This window comes from Numida meleagris, chromosome 7 (assembly GCF_002078875.1).
Source record: "Numida meleagris isolate 19003 breed g44 Domestic line chromosome 7, NumMel1.0, whole genome shotgun sequence".
Classification (NCBI taxonomy): Eukaryota; Metazoa; Chordata; class Aves; order Galliformes; family Numididae; genus Numida; species Numida meleagris.
This window is the reverse complement of record NC_034415.1, coordinates 11,843,824-11,865,055: the sequence shown is the minus strand read 5'-3', so window position 1 is coordinate 11,865,055 and position 21,232 is coordinate 11,843,824. Positions and strand designations below refer to the sequence as shown.

General features: G+C 42.2%; 2 protein-coding genes across 2 annotated transcripts in view; both read right to left on the bottom strand.

The window, feature by feature from the left end:
• VCAM1 (vascular cell adhesion molecule 1) overlaps positions 1-18,939 on the bottom strand; it is a 45,327-nt gene extending 26,388 nt beyond the window's left edge. The window contains exon 1 of the mRNA XM_021404500.1: positions 18,612-18,939. The gene's annotated coding sequence lies outside the window, so the exon portion shown is untranslated. The remainder of the gene's footprint in view (positions 1-18,611) is intronic.
• Positions 19,049-20,133, bottom strand: GPR88 (G protein-coupled receptor 88). The gene has a single exon (XM_021404435.1). The coding sequence runs from the start codon at positions 20,123-20,125 to the stop codon at positions 19,049-19,051; it is 1,077 nt and encodes a 358-aa protein (XP_021260110.1). The 5' UTR covers positions 20,126-20,133.

The window sequence follows — 21,232 nt, the reverse complement described above, 5'->3', positions numbered from 1 at the left end:
CCACCCTCTGAGTAAAATATTTCTTCCAAATACCTAACCTAAATCTCCCCTCTTTTAATTTGAACTCTTTCTCCCTAGTCCTATCACTATCAGACCAGGTAAAGAGTTGGACTCCTTCCTGCTTGTTAGTTCCTTTCAAGTACTGGAAGGTCACAAGGAGGTCTCCCGGAGCCTTCTCTTCTCCAAGCTAAACAAGCCCAACTTCCTCAACCTTTCTTCACAGGAGTCCAGCCCTTTGATCATCTTTATGGCACTCCTCTGGACCTGCTCCAACAGCTCTGCATCCTTCCTGTACTAGGGTCCCCAGGCTTGGACTCCAAATGGGGCCTTACAAAGGCAGAGTAAAGGTGGCAGTCACCTCCCTTTCCCTGCTGGCCACCCCTCTTTTGATGCAGCCCAGGGTACCACTGGCCTTCACAAGAAGAGCCAGTGCAAGAGCACACTGCTGGCTCATATCCAGCTTTTTTTTCCCCACCAGGACAACCAAGTCCTTCTCTGCAGGGCTGCTCTCAATGAGTTCTTCTCCCAGTCTGTACTCATATCTGGGATTGCCTTGTTAAACCTCATTAGATTCTCATGTGCTCACTTTTCGAGTGTTCTGGTCCCCATGGATGGTGTCCATCCTTCCTATTGTGTCAACTGCACCACTCAGCTTGGTGTCATCAGCAAACTTGGTGGGAGTACACTCAATTCCACTGTCTATGTTATTGATAATGATGCTGAAGAGCACCAGTCCTGAGACTAGTGAGTCCTAGGGGACACCACTCATGACAAGCCTCTGCCTGGACACAGAGCCATTGACAACCCTCCGGCTATGAAAATCCAGCCAATTCATTATCCACCTAATAGTCCAGCCTTCAAATCCATATCTCGCCAACTTATAGATAAGGATGTGGTGCAAGACCATATCAAAAGCCTTGCACAAGTCCAGGTAGATGACATCAGTTGCCCTTCCTTTTTCCACAGTTGCCATCACTCCATCATGGAAGGCCACCAGATTGGTCAGGCATGATCTGCCCTTAGTGAAGGCGTGTTGGCTGTCCCAGATCACCTCCACATCTCACATGTACCTTAGTAACTCTTCCAGGAAGATCCACTCCATGATCTTTCAAGGCACAGATGTGAGGCTCACCAACCTGTAGTTCCTCAGGTCTTGCTTTCTCCCTTTAACATGGGAGTGACGTTTCCCTCTTTCTAGCCACAGGCAACTTCGTTTGACTGCCACGATTTTTCAAATATGATAGAGAGTGGCTTGGCAACCACATCAGCCAGTTCCTTCAGAACCCAGGGATGCATGTCATCTGGCCCCATAGACTTGTACACATTCAGCCTCAGAAGGTAGTCTTGGACTTGCTCCGCTCTTACACTGGGAGGGAATTTGCTCCCCTGACTCTCACTTAGATGTCCAGGGACATGACAGGCGTGAGAAACCTGACTAGCCATGAAGACTGAGGCAAGTAACTCGCTAAGTACCTCAGCCTCCTCCATGTCCATGGAGGCCGGGCTCTCCCTTTCATTTATCAGAGGGGGTACACTATCCTTTGCCTGTCTCTTCTGCCGTATGTCTAAAGAATCCCTTCTTGTTGTTTTCACATCCCTCACCAAGTTCAATTCCATCCACACCTTGGCTTTCCTGACTCCATCCCTGAACATCTGGACAGATGTTCCAGACAGATGTTCCCTTTATTCTTCCCAAAATACACATCCCCCCCCCCACTAGTGACGATCTAAAGATAAATGAGTTAATTAAATTTGATCCAAACATACAAATCCTAATCTGTCCCTAATTACTGTCTTTAGAGTACATGAATTAAAGCAGATTGATGGGAATTACTGTATTTTTTCCTGTGGAAGCTTTTTGGCTTTGAGAAACTGCCAGTTAAGACTATTTTGAAACATATTAATAAATCCACTGAATAGTATGTTTTTATTACTACCATTTTCCTTAATAATCATTACAGTATCACTTTCTAGATAAAATCTGAAAGTTCTCAAGATCACATTTGATATTTTATGAAAGTTTTAGATCTATTTTCTAGCTTTGAGTCATTATCTGTCTGTATGCGTATGAATGCCTGTATACATAGGCATTTTACAAGTACAGTTGAAAACGCAACTTCTAGAGCTTGCCTGTGTTAGATTTTAAAAGACATAATCAGTATTTCAGCAAATTCTACATAAAATAGAACAGTAATATCAAAGCCCCTAGTGCATTCCATAGTACAGATGCTGCTTTTACAATATAGTTTCTAATATCCCACAACCAAAAATAAATAGTAGCTCATACTAATTTAAGATGTTCTTGAAAATACAAGCGTGCAAATTTTAATATGTTTTTATTTAAAACAAACCAGCAATCTTACAAAAAGATAGCTACAAAGTGAAATGTACCCTTGGGAAGAGAGGTGTCCCTCTGCAAAGTATTTTTCAACACTGCAATGGCAAATGCCCCAACTTGTTTTAGCAAGTTTAAAATTGGGGAAGCCCTGTTTGAAAAGTACTTGGAAGATCTACTTCTCACATGCATATACTTCTTCATATACACAAAATTGTTCTCAAGCCCAGAGGAACTTAAAAGTATTTCCTTCTTCACTACAACTTCCTTCTTGTCTTATCACATGCTTTAACAGCCTCTGGTTCCCAGCAAATGCACTTTTGTCAAAGGAAACAGCAATAACCTAAAATGATGAAGGCAATCTGCTGTTCTGTAATTCTATCCTTAACAAGTCAGTGTAATACCAAACCTCGGCTATTCTCTTTTGATAAACATTTTTAAGTGCTAACATTACATTCACATCAGGTATATGAAACTTTTGAACGTTTCTTGCAGAAATGTCTCTATAGGTACCTGGGCTCTCACCTTTAAATTTCCTTTCATTCATCAGGAAGTTAACAGTTACTTAAAACCTCTTCTTGCTGATATTTAATTCTTCATCTCATTTTCAGCATTTCAGTTTGACTACTTTTCTCCTTAATTATGAAGCCATCTGCAATTTTTTATACTAGTATGTTTCAGCACATTCCCTTTGCATATTTATTTTCTCTAAATTCTGCAGAGAGTAAACTCAAAAACTTGGTTTTTTTAATATAAATAATCCTTTTTTACCCAATGATTCTCACATTTTCTGTTACCATAACTGTTCTTGTGTCTTCTTCCAGACCTCTGAAGATCACAGATTAAATGCTCTTCTTTCTTTTCCAGTATGCCTTACCAGAAGTCAGCTTCCAAAATTTTGAATTGCAGCTAATCTCTTACTCAGCTTGATGAAAATCTGTCTTTCTCCTTTGTAAAATTTTCCTCACTTATAGCTGAAGTGTTAGCAAAACCACTCAGCTGTCTACTTTTTCATAAGCCATTAATGGTCCCAGCTGCTATTGAGTGTAGTCTGGAAGATCTCCAATAGCTACAAATAGTAAAATAACTATATTTTGTAGCATAATATTGGAGGGTATTTAACTTTTTTACATTTATTATAACTTTCAATACTGAATTTTCAAACTCCTTGCTTCCAAATCCTTCCCAAATTTAGTCTTATATTACTCACCAGGATTGCGTAAACACGCTATTGTTCTTTTCCTGCCGAGTTCCTCTTGTCATTCCAGCTAGTTCATTAGCACAAAAATAGTATAATTAAATTGGATAAGATTTCCTACTATTCTTTCTTTCAGTAATCTTGTTGGAAATGCCCTACCTACTGAGACAAAAAACTGGAAAAAAAAAATCTAAGATGCTGAATCTGAAAACTTCTACAGAAGAACAAAAAAAAAAAAAACAAAAGAAGGGATGAAGGAAAGAACAAGGAAAGAAGGATGGATTTAAAAAAAAAATCAGTGAAGGAATTAGTTTCATATTATTACATACCTAAAGGCTCATATACGCCTAAAGAGCTTTGCGAAAAACGTCCATGATACCATGACATGGAGTAAGTGTACATGAAGTTCTAAAAATGCTAGAAAGTATTCCTCTCAGATGTGACAGCATTAAACAATGAAGTCACAGGCTCCCAGTAACTTACAGGCCTTCTGTAAAAAATTTTAGCTAGCTTTTATTAAAGCAATCACATCTTAACAGTTCTGAACATATGTTTTGAACATACGAACTAAGAGCAGACAAGTATTTAATGAGGTTTGAAATCAGAAATACCCTTGTAAAAGTGAGGAAAGGAAAATCTCCACTTCTCCACTCTTTTATTACATTATAAATTTATTTATATAAAACTAATATCAGAGTCATGGATGAAGTGGAATGTTTAGAAATACAGAGAAATGCATTTCTGATGTTTCGTGGAGATAAACAAGGGCCTGTGTTGTTCCAAAAATCTACTGCTTTTAACTATTCTTTCCCAGTAGAAATCCTAATCTCTTTGAGATGTTCATCCCTTCTTTACTTTGTGTTAGAATTATTCTTATATTTAGCAAGACTACAGTAAGACTGAAAGAAAATGGCCAGACTATCACCTGCCTCACCCAAACACTGCAGACAGCAGAGCAGACACGTGGAGGTGAGGCTCATTCTCCAGCTTGTTCTACTTTTGATAGAACATTTTCTTCTTTTTTTCCTTAGATCTCACTTGTGTTGGAGTAAAGCTGCTTGTAGACATTCCTACTCATAAAAGAAATACTGCAGTTTAAAGTGTGAAACTGCTCAGAGCTTAGACTCAAGGAGAAAACAGAAAAAGAGAAGAAGCAAAAAGACAATGCAGCACAAGTGAGTAGCAAGTGGGAACTTTGCTCTTCCCTGCACAGCAGGCCCTGGAAGGAAGGCTGCTGCTCATAGGAAGGTGTCTTCCAGGTGGTTGAGGAAGCTGTGGCTGATTTCAGAGCTGTAAAGAAAAGATGCTTGGGCAGACAGACTGGAGACTCTTGCATAAAAGCTATTACTACAGTAAGCAAAATTAAGTTTCAATGGAAGATGAAAAGAAAGACGCGTGATGTTCCACAAGGTGTCTCCTTATCTACAAATGCAGTAGTGGACTTGAAAACTGCATCCCAAAATGAGGCAAGCAGAAAAACAGTTTTTCAGCTTCAGCTCTTACTCTGCTCTGTGGCCTGGCTCCCTCCAGAAGCAGCCTGGAAGACAAGGCGTAGCTGAATGACTGCAACTATGGTGAAGTATCCATGGAAATACTGAGTAACATTGGGAATCTCATCTAATTTTCAAAGCAATTAAAAATGTATCAAATATTCACAGAGTATTGAAATAAAATAAATAAATAAAAATACAGTGCAACATAATTTGGCACCTTCCAGGAATGTTAAAAAAAATTATCAGAAAGAGGTTTTAAAGCAGGAAAGTGATTTTTTAAAGTTGCTATTGCAATATAGATGCATTTACAATAACCAACTCTCAGAGTCAGTGAGGAGCAGAATGCTACTCCACTAAGGAGCCTGTTCAACATCCCATTTACTAGTGTTACATATTTATAATATATTACTAGTATCGATCAGAATATTTTCATTGTAATTAATGATTGTTCATAAATTCAGAGAAATTAACACCCTTTTGAAACATTCACATTTTCATGTACTCTCTTGGTCTTACGCTAGAAGACTCACAAAGCCATATGTCTGTTTTGCAGGCCCTGTTTGGATTTCCTCCAAATAAGCAGCATCCAAAATTTAACCATTCTACTACTTCTTGTATTTTATAAATATATTGCTGTTTCCCCTTACAATATACTGCTTTGACAAACCATCTTGTGGATAAATTCGTGCAAGGATAGTGAACTAAAATGAGCAGCTTTCAAGGCAAAGTAAGCAATTTAAAGATGCAGCAATTTCCAGAACTTTTTTTTAGTATACCCACAGACTTAAAATGCATTGAATTTATCAGCTCTTGTTTTATTCTGTTCACCTATAACACTAAATTAAAAAAAAAAGATCATGCGGGATTTCTTGCTGAGTGTGTATATTTTAGGGTAGTTGCCGCAATCCAAAATTAGTACTTTGTTTAGCATCAGCACTTTCTTGAAAACAAATACAAAGTTGACTGTTATTTTTAAGAATTTGCTGCATGACACTTTTATTAAATATAAATAATACCAACTAACATGAAGGAGATGTACCAGTGTTACAGGAAACAGAAATCAGAACAAGGGGATTTTCCTATCACCAATAACTAGACATTGGACTGCTATTGTTTATTTAAAACGTAGGGAAAAGTCTGCTTCCTGTCACCATACATGTATTTTGCTCCATATACAACATGACCCTTGACTTACAGTAGGCATTAGAGAACTTCTGGGCTTCCATTCAGTTGATCCATTAGAGACTGAACCTGCAGAAGGTACAGCTAATGTCAGCACTACTTTAAAACAATTTGATACACCAGAAAAAAGAAAAAAAAAAGAAACTCTGAGTTTCCTTGAGTTCTAGGAGGAAAGCAGTTGAATGACAGAAAAAGAAAGGAACAAAAGCATTGTTAGGTCAGACTGCACCCTGCAGATGGCCCTTCTTGTTGCTGAATTAGCACAGTGTAAGACTTACAGCTATATACATACTAGCACTATTGCATTCCTTAGTGCTTCCGAAGGCTGGAACCTGAAGTCAGTTCTCAAAAGGCACTGCACACAGTACAGACTTCATGAAGGAAAAAACTGTGTGATTCCCATGGGATTGAAAAGAAATCAAAAAACAAATAATGGTCCTTAACAAAGTAGCAGTACTTAATTGAGGACAAGACTCATGATCTGCCATGTGTTAATATACTTTGGAGGAATGATACCACTCACTGGAGGACGCTCATCTGTCTGTGTAATCAATGGCAGTGGGTATTCAATGCAAACACTGGGCAAAGCAGTAAGTCTGGGGGGTTTCAAAAAGCCACTCACAGGAACTGGTGTTTTTCACATGTCGTTGACAGAAGAAAAAGATTTTGTAATCTGTTATAATCTATTCTGAATTTTCTTCCTAAATCCCTCCAGTTAGCCATTTCAGAAAGCATCAGTTTTCCCCCTAAAACTTCAAATACGTCCTCCTAGTACACTGATAGTAAGCACAGGGGCTAAAAAGAACTAAATAATCAAATACACAATAGAGTAGAAGCTGATAAATCCACTGGATTTTGAAATGGGAGAAAGATCTCAAAAATGCTTCTTCTGGAATTCATTTCACTTTTTTCTTTCAAAAAAAGCAAAGTGCCACACTCAAAGCAATTGATTTTTGCTCTCTGCTAGCCCAAGGGAAAGCTATTCAAGAACACAGTTGTTCTAATAGCCCAGTTCTTCAAAATTCCAAACTCAGCCAATATGGAGCTGCTTCTCTGCAGACTTTCTACAAACTAACCCATTACTTACACTACGCCTTCTGTCTACAGATGATTCTCTCCTGTTAAGCCTCCCTTGAAGCATCTCTGATGAACTTCCTTCCTGTGTCCTCCCAGCATTCATCTTGGTTACATCCACTACCTCAGTTTCACTAAAAGAAGGTGATTTGTTCTCCTGTTCCTTCCAACCCCATTTTCATCTCTTCAGTCTTATTCCTCATCACCATTGCTCTTTAAGCTGCTAGCCCTTGGTATTATTTGTACAAAATCTTGCAATTGTGTAAGGTTTAAAATTCTGCCATTCTATTAAGCCTTTCATTCCATCTTTCTAGTCCTTTTTACACATTCCCTTGAAGCTCCTCAAGGGTCTCCCTACCACTGACTAACTTCAAAGCTTTTCTTGCACTTCCAAAGCTGTTATGCAGCTTTCCATACCCTTTACTATGACATTAAGGACACACTGAACTCTGAAGGAACAGTACAATATCCCATGGCTACCTTCTGCCATGATAAAACACTACATCAGTCATTTATTGCATGCTTTGTTACAGGTGCATGTTTGTCTAACAACACCTTTCCTCTAAAACATTAACTACTGAACCCCTTAAAAAAGGCAAAACAAAAAACAAGCAAGCAAACAAAACAAAACAAAACAAAACAAAAACAACAAAAACAAAACAACAACCCCACAACCTTTTCCTGTAGTGGAAGAACTGAGTTCAAGCATAGCAATGTCTCAGTGCTGGCCCCCCTCACTGATGATCAAAATAATACTGTTGACAAAGCCTAGAGGCTGGCTTCACTAGTAACACAAAGTTATCTGGTTGCCTGGATGTTATTTATTTTCAACTGTTGAGACTTCCTCTAAGCTCAGTATTAAATAAGACCTCCTCAGATTTCCAGAGTTGAGGGATATTTTTGTTTATGTGTTTTGCTTTTTTAATAACTTTGGTATTCTTACCGCCCAATTGTACTCTTAAATACTAATTAGAGGTAAAGTAAAAGCTCTGCTTGGCCTCACAATTTTAATAAAAATTTTATTAATATTTCTTGTCTGCCTAATAAAAATACAAATGGAGGAATTATACGCATTTGGTAACTAAAAACGATTATAACTTCATTTTAAAAATTGTTCTAAAAAAAGAGATTAAGAAACTCAACACATGAAAGTGAAAATATATGTATCTAAAGATAAATTAATGATTGTCTTGCAGTAACTACTCCAGATACTTACTTGTACAACATTTATATTTAGCAATGGAGGTCTCTCTACCTCCATCCTTAAAAATCCATCAAAGAAAAGTTTTATAAGTGAGTCAGGATTTAATTTTCTCCCCTCCAATTTCCCAGACCACATAAGATGTCTGTTTCCCTTAACTGCACAGATGTGGTGCATAGTTTATCTACTTTTGTACTGACTAGCATCTTTGAACAGAAGTATTTGCTTAAAATAAATATACGCATAAGTAATGTCATGACTATGGTGCACAACGTATTTCTCACATTTTTACCCGTATAGGTAATCTTAAAGCCATTTTACATCTGTAATCTTCTCTGTCATGTCCATATGCTTAAATTTAAGTCTGTTTCCTAAACAATTTGAGTTGTTAGCGGTGTTAAAAACCAAAAGCTAAATAGCTGCCTCAGTGGAAATCCTATTCTTCCATTTTAGGGATTCCAATCCCGTATTTGACGACTCTGGTTTTTTTGAACCAGACAATTTGCACTGGTCCCTCCTGCACGCAAGCTCAGGACTGTAGCGCCATCTAGCTTCCCTTTTCCTGACCTCAGTAATTCTGCGCTGAGCACAGTCATTTGATGTCTCAGGGAGCCATTGTTAATGTAACTTTCAAGATAGCCTTAATTATTTATCTAGGCATGTGGCTGCAGAAGGGGGAAAAGTTACTCACTGAGCTTCTCAAGAAACACCTCTGATAATCCATTCTTAAATGGGAGACAAAGTATATGTTTTCCTTTGGAATAGATCTTACTCCTTACTCCTTAGGCAAGCTACCACGCCTTTGCTGAAGCTCTGGCCCCATACCAATACTAATACAAACTTCACAGGACATCAAGGGCAACATAACTAAATCCTTTCACATCGCTGAAGGCAGTTGTCAAAGGAGCATGATTTGGAAGATCCCCTGGTGTGCCAAGAAAGGAAAACATAAAACAAACTCTTTCTGCTCAAATGGAGGAAGGGGGGAATTTGTACCCCCTTCCTTTAGTAACAAAGGCTTTTTAACAAGAATTGCAAAGCAGCCATGAGATAATCTACCATAACTCCTTGTTACAAGCTGTGTGAAATAGCAACCCTGTGGGGTAATGGATTTCCCCGTATTCATCTGGAATCTGAGACCCACTCAAAGATGTCTGGGTTTCTTTTGTCTTTACAAGACGCGCAGGACCTAACAATGATGCTATAACTACATGCAAGCACACAGCAATAAATCCAGCCCCCTTAGCAAAGGCACAAGCTCATACGAAAGCAGAACAGCAAATAAGGCTCCTCTGGGTCTGGCTTGTGCCCTTGGCAGCTTCTAATGAGCTGAGAATACATGAGGGCCATCCTAGAGTTCTCGATCTTTCTTCCTAATTCACTGATGTGTTCTTCACTGCTAGGAGGGATATTTCCTGCTCATAAGCACAGTTCCGCTCATCAACACCAGCATCATTACATGAACTGCTCCGACATCCAGCAATGGTGGGCAGTGACAGCCAAATCTTCCAGTTCTCACTTCAGAGAACGGCCAGTTAAAGATTCCCACGAAATCAACCAAACTTCTTAAACGATTAGTAACAACCTAGGCCTTAAGCCCTATTTAATGAGCAAACTAATTGAAATTCCACTGCCCTATGTACTCTTTCACATAATATAAGTGCCTGTGAAGATACGAGAATAAATGTGTACTCGGTACGTAAAAGTGGCACAAATGAGCACATTTTAAAGGGATGCAGCAGCTGTGGCATTGTGCAACTGGCTTGCATAGGGGAGAACAAACAGGTAGCTTCTCTCTTTTATGCTGGCTAGCCACAGTAACAGACTGGGCCGCAGGTAAGCAGCTGTCTGGTTCCCAAAATACACATGGAGCAGTCCTCACTGCTGACAGCATCCACCAGCACCAGACACCCTTCCTGAACACCTACAGACAATCTCTCACCACCAAAAGTTGTAACGGAAATTCTTGGCAATAGTTTATGAAAAAAGTATTCACGCAATAGGGATCTATGTCACCCTAGGAATGGCTGGCACGTAAACAGCTACATACATTCATGCTTGAAACAGAACATTGATGTAAACATATTACCAAAAGCGCATTGAAACAACATATCAACATTCTTTGTTTCAAAATCAATAAAAAGTCGGATTTCAGTATAGTACTGTGCAAGGGATGAGAACAAGAAGCAAAAAAATACTGCAGTATTTCTATGGATATCTTATTAAAATATTAAGAATTGTACACGCCATTCTATCCTGATTGTGGTGATCATCATTATTTTCAAGTTACAGATAAAATTAACATATAATCAGCTGTTTTACTCAGTAGCTTAGCATAATATTTATAGTGTTCGATGTTAGAAAATGGTTACAAGACCCTTAGTTTCAAATGCAGTGGGTTTTTATTTTGAACTGCTGCCTTTATAATGGACTGTTTTATTTTGCTTTTGCACTCGGAGTGGCATTCACAAAGATTCTTCTACACAGCTTCTTTGAAACCATTTTATACTTGGGTAGAGAATTGTTTTATATATTTGCATAAATCTGAGAGAAGATTGGGTTTTTTTTTAGAATTAAATAAACGGTTGTCTCACAAATCAAAAATAAAACAGACCAATGACAGCAAGAAAATCTGAGGAAGATACCAGATAATGACAGAGAATTTATTCCCTGAGCTCTTTCTACGGCGATCAGCTCGCTCTGTCACAGCCAGTCTCTTACCCCCAGCAAGGCTTCCCCTGCCCACCCCTGCTGCCTGCAGTCCCGCAGTGCGGGCTCAGACCCCTGCCTCCGCTTTCCCAGTCAGTGCTGGGTGCCAGGGGTCACCACCCCCTGCCACAAGAGACGCCTTATTGGAACAGGCTGAATGTTCGGGGCATTCTGCATCAGATCACAAAAGGTATGAGATTATCTGACACACTGACACATGCTGCCGAACAAGTTTTTAAGTGATTTCGTTGATCTCTGTGTAACAACTACAGTCTTTAATATTCTTAAATTCCAAAACACAGACAAGGCATTATTTAGCAAGGGACAAGAAGTTTTTTCAAGTTTTGTTTATCTCAAATGAAGCAAAAATTTAGTTCAAATGGCTTTTTTTTTTTTAATATATACATATAAGTATATAATTTTCCTTGAATGTTAATAACTCAGAAATAGATTATTTCTCCCTCAAAAACCTCAAAATGAATTTGTGTTTGGGCCAAGGCCAAGCAAGCAACACTACCATCTCAAGGATACATTTTTAAGCATAGTATGACTATATCACAGAAGGGACTATAATTATAATCTTGACATAATGACCGTGGTAGCTATCAGGTGACACGTATAATATAGATAATCATTAGACAGTACAATAGCAATATTTAACAATGCATGAGATAGAAGTAAATTAATTCATACCTTTAATTCAGCTCAGATTCATCATTTCTTATATTGAGTGTGAACTGCCTAATCCCGTTAGTATGTACGTAACAGTTACAATAAACAAGAGCCAAGCAAGATATCAACTGCAGAATCCAGAGAGCTTACGTTTACTCATCACACTCACAAAAATTTTTTATGTTCCTGTTTATCTCTTTTCATTAACATTATAGGTAGTTCTACTATCTTGCTTTAATACCATACAAGAAAGCTAATTGTCACAGCAAGAGCTATGAAAAGGGCCTTTGCCTTGAAGTCAAACGAGAGCAGTAGTGAGGCTGTGCTTTTTGTTTCCCCAGGTTGCAGTTTACCAACTCCCTGATTTAATCAGCCTTAAGAGAAGTAATGCCACAAACTGGAGAAGCTGACCTAGAGAAAAGGAAGATGTTTGTTCAAATGAAAGAGGCATAACTGTGCTCACTAGAGGAGCTAACATGGTTGCACGTTTCAAATCCTGCAAGATTTTACCACTACCTTTATGAATAAGGACTAATTGAATGAGAAATGTTTATGGAAAAGAAGACTCCTGCAGTAAAGCTATTCCACATGTACAGATGAAATACAAGGGATGACATGCAACAGAAGACAAAAAAGTAATGGTCAAACGTAAATATGAAATATCTTAACAATATTTCTGGATATTACCTCTGCTGAAACCCTGCTGCATCTGTCTCCACAGCTACAAGACTGTTACAGCCACTTCACTAGGTTTCAGAATGAAAAGCGTTAAGTTTATAAAGAATCAGGAAAACATCATGCATGAACTGAGCAAAAAGTCAGTGTCGGGAGCTTGAGGGTGAGAAGAAGGTGGCTGTTTTAGCACGGTGTTGCCTGAGGTGAGGCAGACTAGGGGCAGAAGAAAAGAAAGAGGACATCTCACTGTGACGCCTCAGTGGAGTAAACAGGAAGGAAAGTCTGTGTAATGCTCCACAAAACTGGCGATTGCCTGCTTCACCAGATTTCTCTCTCAAAACTACTTTATTTAAAAATAGTTTTCTTCTGTTGCTAATGCTCACTTTGTTGAGCATTAGCATTTCAGACTGACATTGCACCTCCATCATATCATCAGCTTCAGAACGGTCAGAATGGCTAAAGCTTTTGCCTGATGCACATTTGCATTTTTAATTCTGCACTGAGAATGTCACAGGACAGGTGAAGACTCCGGACACCCTGAAGACAGCTATTAAGAAATTTCCATCTGAGATGCCAGCTTCACGAAGCTATAAATAAAAAGTAAGGCATCCCAAGGATAGTGGTCGTCCTGCCTGTGTCTCCCCCCAGGACTACACCTCCACTTTCCTCACTCAGCTCTCTCTGAGCCCTCAGGAAAAAAGGGAGTGGAACAGAGGAGTCAGGTCCTGTTGCAAACATTGAAATTCACCCTGACTTTACTGAGAAGCCCAAGTTGCATTGTAATTTTTCACAACTATTAATACTTTTTCTAACCATAGCATCAAAAGCAAACAGTACTACAAAAAAAAAAAATCAAAAGCAAACACGGCAGCAGGGTGTCAGTTCTGAAAACTGGCATCCAAAATGGCAAAAGGGACAGCCTCCTACAGAGCAGCTCTGACAGCACTCCTCTCCAGCAGCTGCTTTACTTGGTTGGGCTGCTCCCGAACACAAGGCATCTTTAGTCTTATGTGGAGCTTCTGAATAATAGCATCTTGTCTTTGTTCCTTTTATCTTGGTCTCTGAACCATATGAGCTAGTTATTAAGAATAACAATCTTCCTTCATTTGTGTTTCTTTTCTAATTCATATTGAAAATGGGTTTCATATGCTGTCAGCTCTAAGGAAGCAGGAAAACTTTTGAAGCAAAATTTCATCCCACAGAAGCAGAGAAAAAAAAAGGCATTGAAAGAATACTATGCAATTTTGGCAGAGGCACATTTTTGCTATTCCCCGTTTCAGCCCCTTGCCTCAGAGGCCGGGACAAGGTTCAGCATGGTGCAGCATAGGATTCTGCACACGGCTCCCTCCTTGGGCCTGAGCCCCCCAGCAGGCAGTGTGCTCTCCCTCAGAACACATCCCAAAAGCATGGCTGTGTACGTATGGTAAGCTTGGCGTGAGGTTACAGGCTGGATGTCCTAAATACTCTAAATACCAGTGAACCCTCCTACAGTGACTGCTGTGCTACTTCAGAAACCCAAAGCTTTGGGCCAGAAAGCAACCACAAGTAGGTTTGTTTCAGCAGTATTCTGTTTCCAGTTCTTTAGTTTCAGGAATAACCTGAACACTTGGCTGGAGCAGGTGCCAGGCAAAGACTGCACTGGAAGCCTTCCCATACTGCATAGCCAGTAAACAAACAAGGTGGTCCACACTCACAAAACAGAGTCATCTACCTTTAATTTCATGTTTCCCAGGCCTGAAGAGCCCATTAGATTACCTTGTATGGTAATAGATTGGTTTGAATACTTGCACAGAAGTGTGTATTCTGTAATGAGGTCTCTTTACAAAAGTCAGTCATAATGAACACCAACCACAAAGTGTTTTTCTCCAGCCTTCAAACTATTTCTAACTTTTTTCTATGTAAACTCTTTTTTTTATATATAGCTTTAATCAAACATGAATACCTGTCATATAGACTGCCCACTACTTTATAGAATAAAAAACCTTCAACTGCTACTCAGACTTAGGTAGAAACTTAAGGCTGTGGGACTTGTCCTTCAGTTCCTTAGCTTTAGCTTACATTTGTCTTCCCAAGCTTACACTGCTCAAGGAGTCATTCCCTGTCCAGCAGGATCAAGAACTTTTCCTTTGGTGAAGGAAACTACAGAAAAAAAAAAAAAAGAAGAAAGCAGAAAAGAAAGAAAGAAAAGAGACTATTACCCTGGTAAAATGATGACAGTGCATGGGAAGAATTGACATAAAAGAGCAAAAAAGGTAGCTTTCTTAGAAGTCACGAGAAAAGCTATTTTCGCTGCCGTTTGGAAAAGGGACTTCTAGTTTAAAGAATACTGCAATAATCTAGTTATGTGATTTAAGATGAAATAGAAAGCTAAAGTATATGTTGTCACTTTTTCTTTAATGAAATGCTACACTTAAATGTCTTCATTTGAAAATAATCTGTATGTGGGTTTTTTGTTTTTTTTTTAAATAGCATCAATCTGGTAGTCAGGAAAAACGGTTCACAGTGTGCTTATGGCTGACTGAATCCGGGGGCTAGCTAAGAGCTTATTCCTGCCTACATGTCCAGCAGCGCCGCTAAGCATAAGAACGCTGGTCCGTAAGAACGCTGGTGTAATTCACACTGTTAGTCTTTTTTGATTCCAGAGATTAATGAAAATTTTCTGGTATGTGGAATGCTTTACTAAAAGAAAAAGTTGAGAATACAGATGTGCATTTTACCTATTAAGAAAACGTTGAATCCTGTTTCCTCACCCAACGAAGGAACCAAACAATCTGAGAGGGTTTATTTCCCCATGAACCCTGGCCTCTTTCAGCTTTCAGACTTACTTCTGTACTGTTTCTCGGGATCATACTGTCACTGACCCTGTCATGTGTCTTTATCTCCTCTTGCCCCTTTGTCTCAGCCTCACTTTGCTGCTTGTGCATTTTTACTGCACCTTTGTTTGTGGCAGCAAGTGCCCAGTTCCAGTGGAGGCCTATATTACTGAACAGAGCTCAACGGCTTTTTACAACTGCCGTAAGTGTAAGAACTTCACGGCCTCTGCAAGCTTTTTCACAAATGGCTGTATTTCTGCCTTAGGGTGTTGTTCTGAGGCACGACAATTTTACCCCCAAATAGCTGGTTCCAGAGAGAAAGGCTGTACTTCTGCACAGACAAATCACAAACCATGTGACTATGTTACACGAAAACTTACATAGGCCACAATATTAAATGACTGCTTCAAACCAGACCAATACAACTGGTCACAACCCATCCAGGTGTTACTGACTGTTAGCTGCTCTTGTTTCCAGAAGCCCTGAGAAAATAGCAAAGGAATAGGCACCAACTGCACACAAAGAATGCAACGGATCTGCAGTACTGTACAATAAATTCAATGTTTGGACAAAATTACATCCACTGTCTGATATTGGTGAAGCTGAGCAGTCATTGTAGGACGGGAAGCTTTAGGCCACATTCACCTTGCTTGGCACAATGTCAGAACTAAGGAGAACTTCACTTCACTTGCCAATAGGATTTCCCACCATCTTCCCTGACATCTTTTGAAAGATCGTTGCTCGAACAATTTTTAAGGAAAAGTTTTAGAAGTACAAATATGCCTTGTACCTGCAAATTTAAAGGACAACTGGCAGTGTACTCCTGGCAGCTGTACGTAAGTTGTGTGAATACGACAGAAATTCATACCGAAGAAAAGTCACCATTAAACTAGCAATGGACACTCCTGAATTAGCTGGAAAAAGTAAAGCAGAAATACCAAAAACAGAGAGTCAGATCAATTGTCTCATTCAAGAAGCAGTAACACAGAGCCAAGAGAAGATGAGTTAAGCCAAGCTTCCATTGTTACCATATTTCTAATGTTGAAATACAAAGAATATGGCTGTAGAACAAGGCATACAGGACTTTTCTGAGCAGTAATTTCTCAGAGAAAGCGAGATCTTAATTTGAGACAGTTATTCTTTTTTGATTACTTTAAATTAAAACTTTTTTTCTGTCTAATACTAGTTAGGTCACCTGAGTGTAATAAAACAGTCAAAGATTCACAGTCAGATGTAATTACATCAAACTTCCTAAGGGATTTCCAGCTGTTCTCTGGAAGTAATGCATAGCAAAAGGATAGCTGAATGAAGTTTTGTACACGATAGCATTTTTTTAATACGTACTTGCATTTAAAACACTGTCTATATAAAACACAGGCATTTCAGATTAAACTTGCATGCTATTTGATACGGGAAGAAACCCAGAAGTTTGTTATGATGTTTGGCCACTGACTTCCGAAACAGGTTATTGCTTTTATCCCAGACTACATAGTCAAAAAGGGCGTTGGCTAATTTATTATTTTAATGTTTGTTCTTTGCTGATAGTCCCAGTACTGAGCTTTGCCAACTGTCTTCAGTTCCTTCAGCTGTGTTGGGAAGCGGTGATTCTCCTCCTGTCATGGGTTCCAGCCTAAGGACTCCTTGTAGCAGAACCGGGTCTTAGCCCCAGGCGGCCCTTGGCTTAGCTTTATTTTGGCAGTGATATCGAATATTTTCCAGAATTGGTATAGGCGTGGTTGGCAAATTCTCCTTATCCATTTGCTGCACAAAGCTAGCAAAAGCACAGTCCCCGCGATTAGGATGTGAGATTACAACAAGGATATAGTACTCTCCAAGACAGATGCACTCTGGTGATAAGATAAATCTTGTACATCTTTTACGGTCATGTTTCCTTGCTAGCCCTTGTGATCTTTCCGATGCTGTCATGCAGGTGGCATGCTGTCTCCAAGTTGGGGGAAGAAACTCTGTAAGCCTCAGATTCTAGGAAACTTCTGTTACTTTTCTACAGGCGCTTGTAAGTGGCTAAAGCTGCTTTCAAGATGTGGATACATATTTAGGATGACAAGAAACGTTTTCTAAATTTTCCTTTATGACTTTACACGCTGTCTTTGTCAAATCCCAACCTCAACAATCTTTTCTCTGATACTAGAAACATTTTTTACTTTAGAAAAACAAAATATTGGTGTGGGGATTTTTAAATACATCAACACATCATAGAACGCTAACATGTCTAAGGGTTGGGGAAAAAAATGAAATTCTTTCCTTCCTTTAAAAGCAACTTCTGTTGAAACTTAAGCCATATTAGGTAAGATAAATTTAGTGTGGAGCACTGGAAAGCATGGCCATGCCGACTTCTATGCTATACCCGCCGTATTTGTTTCTTCTTTTTTGTCTTAGTATTCAAACATTCTCAAAGGAGCTGCCAAACTCATATTAATGTTTGTCACCTAACGTAACAAACTTTTTGCAGGGAACTTTGCTGCGTTCCCATAGACAGCACTGTGTTTGATTTAAAGAGCAGCGCCCACGCATTCAGCACAGAATTGCCCTCTTCAAGTCCTTCGTGCAAAAGGCAAAGGGTGCCAGGTACCAACACCACGAGAACAATGTCAGCGCGGAGACAGGAAGGCGGGGGAGAGCGCTGACCACAGCCCCGCGCCCCCCACTGCCCCCGGGGGACGCGCTGTCTGGTTATGTTCAGCAGGAGCTGTGAAATCCCACTGCAACAGTAACGTGCGTAATAGAAACACAAGCTGGTAGCGAACAGATGATGAGGTCAAGGGGCAGCACTCATCTCCACACTGCGGTACGTTTCGCAGAGCACGTTACCACAGGCAGAGGCCTTCGCCAAAACAGGCCACACGTAAGGAGCTTTCAAAAAAAAAAAAAGCCAAACCCAAGCCCGATGACTAAAAAGGTGTCTGTTTTTAACATTTTCCAGAGAAGCGTCACCTGAAAGTTTAGATGGCACAAGGAGGGTCCTGCATGGAGCACAGAGATGAAGAAGGGTAAAGGAAACCGTTCCTAGGGGACTTGGGGGCGTGGAGAATGGAATGGGACATTCAGCAGTTCCTACACGTGAGCCTTGTGCTCAGGCGCTCACTCAAATAACTGCTTCAAATGCCGACAGAATTGCACAGATTTTATAATTATTTTTTTTTTAAAACCAAAACCTTGCAGCACGTCTCAGAGCCTAGGTGCCTGCCTCGGATTAGAACCGTTAAAGCTTAAACGCAGTGTCTCACACTGCCATAGTTACCCGACATCGCAGATTTCTGACGGCGCTGCCGTTGGCTGGAGTCCAGCTGGCGTCCTGGGGGCCGCGCTGACGCGGGGGCGGCGGGGACGGGAGGCCTCAGCATCGCCTCGCCTCAGCCTGCAGCCCTTCCCTCTGCCTTAGGGAAGCCGTCGGAGCCCCGGGCCACTCGGCCGCGAAGCAACGGAGGGACGAGGAGGAGGCGGGCAGAACCAGGAAGGAGCGACGGAGGACTCGCAAAGGCGAGGAGCTGTCGGGAGAAGCTCTGGGTTTCGGCAGCGGGGCACGGAGCCTGAGGGGAGCTAAGGCGCGTGGCAGCGAGCGGCGGGAAACGCCACGAGGACACGCGGCGGCCGCGAGCTCCCGCCCAAAGTAGCACGAGCCCGCGGGCGCCCCCTGGCGGCGGGGCGAGGCGCCCTCGGTCGGGCCCCGCGGACCGCTCAGCGAGGCGCGGCGCTGCCCACCGTGCTCCGGCGCCGCGGCAGCTGAGGGCAGGGCGGGGCGGCGGCGGCGGAGCCGGCGGCGGCGGCGTGTCGCGGGGCGGCGGAGGAGCCCTCGGCGCGGGGCAAGACGGAGCGCGCGGCCCGGCGGAACTCCTCGCTGCGCCAGGTGTAGAGCAGCGGGTTGAGGGCCGAGAGCGAGCAGAGCAGCAGCCAGCTGGCGGCCTGCAGCGCCGGCGGCGCGGGCCGCAGGAAGAAGCCGAGGAGGCTGACCCAGACCAGGGGCTGCGTGCCCAGCAGGAAGACGCAGCAGAGCAGCAGGACGGAGACGCTGCTGAGGCGACGCTGGGCGCGGCGCGGCGGCGGCGGCGCGGCGGGGAAGGGCAGCTGGTGCAGCAGGTGGAAGTTGAGGACGCTGACCCGCTTGGCGCTGCCCCGCACCCGCCGCACGATGCCCAGGTAGCAGTGGAGCAGCAGCGCCGTCTGGCCCAGCACGGCCAGCGCGAGGAGCAGCGCGGGGTAGCGGGAGCCGCCGTCCGTCTGCCGCGGGGGCGGCTGCGGGGCTGGGCCCGGCGTCCAGAGCCCGGGCAGCAGCGGGAGCAGCAGCAGCGCCAGCGCCCAGGAGAGCCCGATCATGCAGCCCGTGTGCCTCCGCTGGTACAGGGCCTGGTAGACGCTGGGCAGCTTGGTGATGAGCACGTACCTGTTGAAGGCCACCAGCAGGTGCGAGGCCAGGGACACCGTGAGGCCGAGGCCCAGCAGCCCCTCGCGCAGCAGGCGGTACTCGGCCGAGCGGAGCGAGGAGGAGTTCGGGGGCAGCAGCCCCAGCACGGCCTCCTGGGGCATCCACAGGGCGCACACGCTCAGGTCGGCCGCGCAGCCGTTCACGATGAAGGCGTTGCTGGTGGTCTGCAGCTTCTTGAAGGAGAAAACCAAATAGATGACCATCACGTTGGACAAAGTCCCTGAGATAGCCAGGACTGCATAGAGCAGCGAGAGGAAGATGCGGGTCCCTGAGGAGTCCTCCCAGAGCAGCAGCAGGGGCGAGCTCGCGCTCCAGGAAGAGGCGTTGGGCATCGCGCTGAGTGCAACTCAGTTCTGACTTCTCCCCGTAAATCCCATCTCCTCATCCAGGTCAGATCCCGCCGCAGCAGCCCCCCACTGAACACAAGAGAGGATGTGCAGGTGCGGAACTCAAGGCAGATTTCAGTCACATGAGCTGCAAGTCCAGAAAATGCAGTTAGCATTAACAACCCAGAGAAGAGCGGTGTCCAAGGCAGATAGGTGGCAGGAAATCCCAGAGGCTGGAGCTATTGAAGGTGGGTCCATAGGGTGCAGATGGCTGTAAGCAGACCAGAGCACGGCTGAAGATTCTGTAGCTGTGAAAATGCCAAAAGCGGCAGCACCTTGCAATCAGTAGCAGAAACGGCAGCAACTGATACAAAGCTTTGCAGTTCCTCCTGTGACACAGTACGTACCTTGTATATCATTCCAGGAAGATTCAGCCCTTCCACTCTTCATGAATTATTCAGCAGATTTTCATCTTGTTAAATCAAGGAAAAAAAAAAAAAACCCAAACCCAATCATGCTCCAGCAATACTGCAACTACAGAGCCTGACTCTTCTCTTTGCTTTACCGGTTTCCTTGTTCTAACCCATTTACACAACGACTTTCATTTTTCAGCAAGCTTTCAAACTAGTGTCAGTCACTTCTGTCTGAAATACAACCCATTTACTGCAGCAACTCCTCTGCTAGATACTGAAGCTCTTTTTTTTTCTGATCTTATTTTTGTTAAGCAAAAGCATACTATCTTTCTGTAAACAGTTTTAGAACTGCTCTTTAAGAATTTGGCTTCCAAATTAAATCTTTCAAACATTATAGATGCACAGGTCCCTGGTAAGACAGCACTTTATTTTGGGAAGCTGGTCCTCAAACTACACATCCTGCATTTCCTCACAGAGGACTCAGCCTGTCTTATCTGTTGAAACATTCTGCATCACTAACCCGCTGGAGGTGAATGTTGGTGTCTCTAATTACACAGGTAAAGTGGAACCAGCATAGACTTTGAAACAGTCGCACACACCAAAATCAATTCCAAAAGCACCTTCCCACAGAGCTGAATGAAAGGCTCTCACAGACTGAAGGCTGGTTGGAGAGCAGGGCTTGGCCCTCACTTTCAGGATG

Excerpts from the sequence above, each read along its gene's own strand:
- GPR88 (XM_021404435.1), bottom strand. The coding sequence starts at position 20,125 with ATGCCCAACGCCTCTTCCTGGAGCGCGAGCTCGCCCCTGCTGCTGCTC.